The sequence below is a fragment of the Centruroides sculpturatus genome, unplaced genomic scaffold, assembly GCF_000671375.1.
Source record: "Centruroides sculpturatus isolate CEXI.00-Female unplaced genomic scaffold, Cexi_2.0 scaffold677, whole genome shotgun sequence".
Classification (NCBI taxonomy): domain Eukaryota; kingdom Metazoa; phylum Arthropoda; class Arachnida; order Scorpiones; family Buthidae; genus Centruroides; species Centruroides sculpturatus.
The window spans coordinates 286,961-293,451 of record NW_019385011.1 but is presented as its reverse complement, the minus strand read 5'-3'; the positions used below and the strand labels follow the sequence as shown (position 1 = coordinate 293,451).

General features: G+C 29.1%; 2 protein-coding genes across 3 annotated transcripts in view; both read right to left on the bottom strand.

The window, feature by feature from the left end:
* The window catches only part of LOC111633389 (calsyntenin-1-like), a 31,566-nt gene that overhangs the window by 7,836 nt on the left and 17,239 nt on the right, over nt 1-6,491 (bottom strand). The gene's annotated exons all lie outside the window — the stretch shown is intronic.
* Nucleotides 2,003-6,491, bottom strand: part of LOC111633390 (calsyntenin-1-like) — a 12,303-nt gene continuing 7,814 nt past the window's right edge. The window contains exons 6-8 of the mRNA XM_023377950.1: nt 3,371-3,525; nt 3,110-3,261; nt 2,003-2,435 (exon numbers count right to left, since the gene is read on the bottom strand). Of these exons, the coding sequence (XP_023233718.1) occupies nt 2,018-2,435; nt 3,110-3,261; nt 3,371-3,525 (725 nt within the window). The 3' untranslated portion in view covers nt 2,003-2,017. The remainder of the gene's footprint in view (nt 2,436-3,109; nt 3,262-3,370; nt 3,526-6,491) is intronic.

Here is a 6,491-nt window from a genome sequence, read left to right as displayed (position 1 = left end):
TTAAACTACTATAAAATAGTACGACATTTAATAGTTATTAATCCTGATTAATACTTTTAGTAAGTACTACAGATTTAATATAGAGATTGCATGCTTTTAACATAATTATTAACTAAATGTTATTAATTCTTCTCCCATTTTCGAAAATTCCAGAATTTATTCTAAATGTAATATCGCCGTCTTCCTCCGCGACCCTTTCACTTTTAAAAATCCGCATATAAAATAGTACGACATTTGATTGCTAATAACTCTGATTAACTCTTTTAGTGAATACTACAAATTTAATATAGAGTTTGTATACTTTTAACGTAACTATTAACTAAATTTTATTAAAATTTATTAGATGCCACTCCGACAGTTCCCTTGTAAGTTTACCATTTAGGATTTTTAATTAGTTATGATTAAATATGCAATTAGTGGTTGTTTTGAATTTGTTTTCCCTAGAAGTCCTAAAAACTGATATTCTGAGACATTTCTTAAGAATAGAATAAGGTTATGTACAGAAAAAGTTTTGGAATCACTGATTTAGTCAGAACATCTATTATGAAATCTTTTACTTGGTCCTAAAGTTTGAAGCTCAAAAATACAGTAATACCTCGACTTACACGAACCCGGAATTACACAATTTCCAAATCTCGTTGATTCGTCTTTTGTTTGAGTGCAACGCAACTCTTGATTACTCACTCCCTCCACACTATTGTTCAGCTTACATGTTCAGACATGTTGCACAGAATCGATGCTTAGCTACAATTTATTTTGTGTTTGTTATTTCTAAGGAGACTTGAGAGAGACTACTATGTCATCCAAACGAAGTAAAACTGATTCTTCTGCAACAAGAAAAGAAAAACTTTATCTTTGGAATGTAAAGTTAACATTATTAAAAACTTCCATACAAAAATGAAAATTTGTGAATTAGCAAAGAAGTTTGATCTACCGGAATCGACGGTCAGAACAATTATAAAAAGTAAACAAAAAATTCTCGAAGCTGTGAAAAATGTTCAATCCTTAAATTAAGCATCATTTTTAAACATCATGGTATTATTGCTGAGATGGAAACAATGTTAAAATTATGGTGTGATAATCAAGTAAATGTGAAAAATTGTCCTGCTGATCAGAACACGATGTGCTATCAAGCTAAGCTGGTTTTTGAGAGATTGAAAGAGGATGCTGGAGAGGTGGCTAAGATGAAGAGTTTAAAGTTAGTAAGCCAATTCGAAAGTCGCTGTAATTGGCATAGCATTGCAGAAAGTGGAGAGGCGGCAAGTGCTGATAAAGAGAAAGTCTTACTATCCAGAGAAATTCAAAGCTATGATAGATGAAGGTGGCTATACCAGCCAAACCATATTCAACATAGATGAGACTGGCCTGTTCTGGAAGAAGATGCCTAAAAGAACTTTTATCGCGTGTGAAGAGAAAACCTTTCCAGGTTTTAAGGCCGCCAAAGATTGATTGACAGTGATGGTTGGCGTGAATGCAGCTGGTGATTAAAATTAAAACTCTCTTAGTTTATTGTTCGGAAAATCCAACAGCATTGAAAAATAAATCAAAAGCTGGCTTGTCTGTAAAAGGGAAGCTGCCACCCAAGCTTTATGCTTGGGTGGCAGCTTCCCTTTTACAGAACTGGTTTGGTCATCACTTCATACCTGAAGTCAAACGTTACTGCCAATCTAAACAAGTTCCATTTAAAGTGATGCTAATAACTGACNCAACATGTTTGTATATTTTGTTTGTGATACAGGATGTCAATAATTTGTAGTGTGTTGGAAGACATGTAATTGGTCTGTATTGTGTGGGGTCTGTGGTTTTGTTGTTTTTAGGTTTCATGTAGGTAATGCCCCGAGTAAGAAATTTTCATTATTATTATTATTATTATCATAAGCTCAGAAACTAGAAAATCAGTACTTTATCAAACTACTGTACTAACAATTCTGGAAGGCAGATTAATTTGCAATTATTGAATATACTATAATATTAAAATTACAACACATTATTAATTAACAACAATAGCAAAATCATATTACAATAAACAATTATTAAAATTTGTATAGTAGAAAAAGAAACTAATCAATATACCATATATCACAAGGCCATCTTTACTCTCCTTATGATGTATCCTTAAATGATTCATCAAATGTTCTGGTAGCTTAAAATATTCATGATCAGGATTCAGTGGTGGATAAATTTGAACACTGCAAGAATCTAATTTATGATCAGCTGACATGGCTTGTTCAGAACTATGATGAAATATTTCATCTTCATGATCTTGGCTAATTAAAATAGATACTGAAGCAAATAATTCTATTCCTTGTTTAAAAGCTTCATATTCACGTGCAAGATTTGGTGTTCCATTTATAGTAATACTGGGAAGTTCAGGTTGTAATACCATTATGTATGATTCAGACTGTGGTATTTTTAGAGATTTACCATTTTTACAGCTAAAATAAATATAAAAAACAATAATTTTTGTATCAGTAAACTTTGAAAATGCTTAAATATCTTCAAAATTGAATTTATTTCTATTAATTTGAAATTAATAATATAAAAATTTGATTATATTTATTTTTTACTTTTATTTTTTATTATATAAATATATTACTTTGTTCAGTTTATTTGAAATTTTGATAGCACAAAACAAGATAAGTAATATAAGGATTAATTAATTAATACTAATTGTATGTGTGCAGATAAAATCACATATACATAAAATAATGAATACAGAAAGTTTTTATTTGGGAAATTCCAAAAATAATTATATACTTTTATAACACTTTTATGAAATTGTTTTTAGCATTAATAATATTTAAATAATATACAAAATATAATATTAAAACATCATTCTAATGTCTTTGTTTTGATAGAGACAGATTTAACTATAAACAAATATATTTATAACAAATTTCAAATGCCATCTACTAAAATACTATTCATTAATATACACTGTCTAAAATTAGTTATCATCATCACTTAATAAATTTCCATTGTGTAGATTATAAATTAAAGTGCACACATATCTTTCTAATTCTATAAGTTTGAAATTACCACAAAAACTAAATTTTTATTATTAATAAATAAAAATTTTCATATAATTTAAGTAGAATGTAATACTTACGATATAGAAGTTGAGACGTGAAGACTACGTCTACCAGGAGTAGGAAATTCTCGAGAATTGACATAACCAATTTGGGCCATCAAGTCTTCTAAATTTGATTTTTTATTTCCTTCAATAATAACTTCTGTAAGTTCTGAATTGCTCAACAACTCCTAAAACAAAACAATTTTCCATTTAAAAAAAAACCTTTATAAAATAACTCAGTATACAACTTTATTCATCAACTTGTATAAGAAAACTTTAAAATGTAATTATATTCACCATTCCTGGTTCTAACATATTTGAAGGAGGAACTTCTAAACCTTCTTTACATCTATGTAAGCATGATAATACTTCTGGACTTTCCGTGTGACCACGCAACACTGATAATCCAGCAAGATATCCACGAAAATGAAACAGCATCTTATTTTCTTTACCTAAGGAGAATATAAAACCAATGTAATTTAATTTATAACAAAATATTTCATTTTAAAAATAAAATTTTTATTTCTTTGGAATTCCATTTAACCAAGAACAGAACTTTTCAGATGAACCATTAACAATTAAAAGAACCATTTTAACTAAGACCACTGACTACTTCTACATCATTATTTTTGTATGGGCTTGTTCAGAAAATTATAAGCAGAGTATCCACAAGTTACTTTGCTGTGTGATTTGAATGCTTTCAACGTTGCATGCATGACCTCAATAAATTGAGCATCAAAACCTTGTGATTAAGTGGAAATTAGATGCTTGAGCTAAATAAACCTTTTTACAAGGCAAATCACATGCAGACAATCAACAACTAGTAAACTCCATAAGATGCATTTGATAAAAAAATGGCCAGGACATAAGTTACACTTACAAAATTTAAGAAAATTCTTAATATAGACAATACATAAAAGTGTCTTCTAACTTTGACCTTTTGCAAGCACATAGGAAATTAACAGTTCCACGACAGAGTCGACCTTTTCTTAGAGGCAACTCGTCTGCCTCAATATGTTAAACTTGTAAAATCTTCCCTCTGGCGATGGCACAATTAAAAAATAACAAATATATTTGATAAAAATGTATTTATTACTTTTTTAAAATCATCCATCAAATTGTTTATGTCTGGTTTATGTCATTTTCTACAAAATGGATCAGTGAATGGACACATTAAATGAGAAAATAATAGAATAATGTTTCATTTTCTTTTTTTCTACAAGAACAGGTATGTTGCCAGTGATGGCTCCGGAAATATGCAAAGGAAGTGCTAAATTTCAGAAATTGTAAATATTGGAATAATTAGAAGTACTTTTTTTTTATTAGCATGTGCAAAGGCAATCATATTGCAGACAATCTGATAAACCAAATTTGCTGTTATATATGTTTTAAAAACAACGTTTTAAAGTTCAAACAACTTTAACTTTTTATTTTTTGGGCAATAGAAGGGTTTAAACCTCTCTAGCATGTCCTTTGTATTCACCACCATGTCAGATGATGTAATCATCTTAATGTGTTTTATTTATTCTTCTTTTTTCTTTGCCAGATAACACGAGCAGAAGTCACATGATTATTATGTTGGCTTGGCACAGCAAAATTACTCACGTGGATATCCAGCTTAAGAGGCAAGTTCAACTCCCAATTTTGGAATTCTTACATTTTGACAAAAATTAAGACATAAATATAAGTTGATCTTTTAAACAAATTTTTTTGATTGCTTGATTAGTAGAGGCTCCCAGAAATAAAATAAAAATATTTTGATAAGTTATAAAATGTCCACCAAACACAAATTCCTGCTCTGAAAATGTATATTTAATACAAAACTAATGTCTTTGATTGTCATAAGCAATCATCATCAGGTTACAGATATATTCTAAGTAAGAACATTTATTTGGAACAGACAAATTTAAAAGGTCAAGACACTATCTAATTGATTAAAAATTAAAAAGTGACTTCAAATAATGATGCCCATGCTTCTGGAAATGCATTATTTTCCTTAAAATTGATTTATGTTCTCTCCCTATAAGCCTGTAAATTTCAAATTTCTCTAGATGTTTGAGTTGGTTTAATTGGCTCATGTGATGTAAAAGTTTGGCTCAGCTGAGATGCACTTGAACTTGTTGATCCATTGCAAATACAGCCAGTACTGTAGTATTGTGACCTTTTTCAATGATAACTGCTCCTTTAAATATTGGTTGAGTGGGCAGGTCATGGACCCAATCTACTGCAAATCCTGGACACCCCTGTGGTCTAACTGTAATAGTGTATACTCCTGGGAGTTGCAGCTCACTTAGAGGATCTTTATAATTCCTAATCAAATGGTATATTAGGTAGCACCTGAAGGCAATAGAGATGTTATTGACTCTTGCTATTTCTTTGTAAGTTTGTTTGAGTTGTTCAATATACCCTGCTGGATTAAATATACCATCGGTTTTTACTATAAATTTTTGATAAGTTATCAAAATCAGTTGTTTTTACCATATTCAACAGAATCTAACAGCTTAGTTTTGCGAATGGTTCAAAAAACATCAATAAATTAATTATTTACAATTGTGCCAAAAACTTAATTCCCAGACAGTTTATTGGCTGCAGCAAAACAGGTCACAAGTTGGTTGATGTTAAGTATCACTAAACAATTGATATACCAAAAATTTTAGTGTCAGCTTAACTCTGAAAAATATATAATATAGACAGTTATTGAAATCAAGGAAAACTTTATCAGACTCAAATATAAAATGAAGCTTGAACATTGATAAAAAGCAATTTTTTTCTTCTTTAAAACTGAAAGAAACATCAACTAATATTCAAGCCAATATAATATAATATAAACATTGTTCAAAATTAACAAATCATTAAAATTAATAGAGAGCTCTTGATAAGACATTTTTAGTTCAGTTATTTAAATTCTCTTCATAACAGAAGAAATCAATTCCAAATTACTTATTGAATGAAGTAATTGAAAAACTTGTTAAGTGACTTTATACATTTCTTGATGCCTGATCTAAAATTTATTCTTAACATTAATAATTTACTAATAGTGAATTAGATGTTAAATTTTTTTTATTCAAGATTCTTTTTAAAATTAGTTTTTTTTTAAGCTGCTATCACTGAACTAACAAGGGAACTGTCGGAGTGGCATCTAATAAATTTTAATAAAATTTAGTTAATAGTTACGTTAAAAGTATACAAACTCTATATTAAATTTGTAGTATTCACTAAAAGAGTTAATCAGAGTTATTAGCAATCAAATGTCGTACTATTTTATATGCGGATTTTTAAAAGTGAAAGGGTCGCGGAGGAAGACGGCGATATTACATTTAGAATAAATTCTGGAATTTTCGAAAATGGGAGAAGAATTAATAACATTTAGTTAATAATTATGTTAAAAGCATGCAATCTCTATATTAAATCTGTAGTA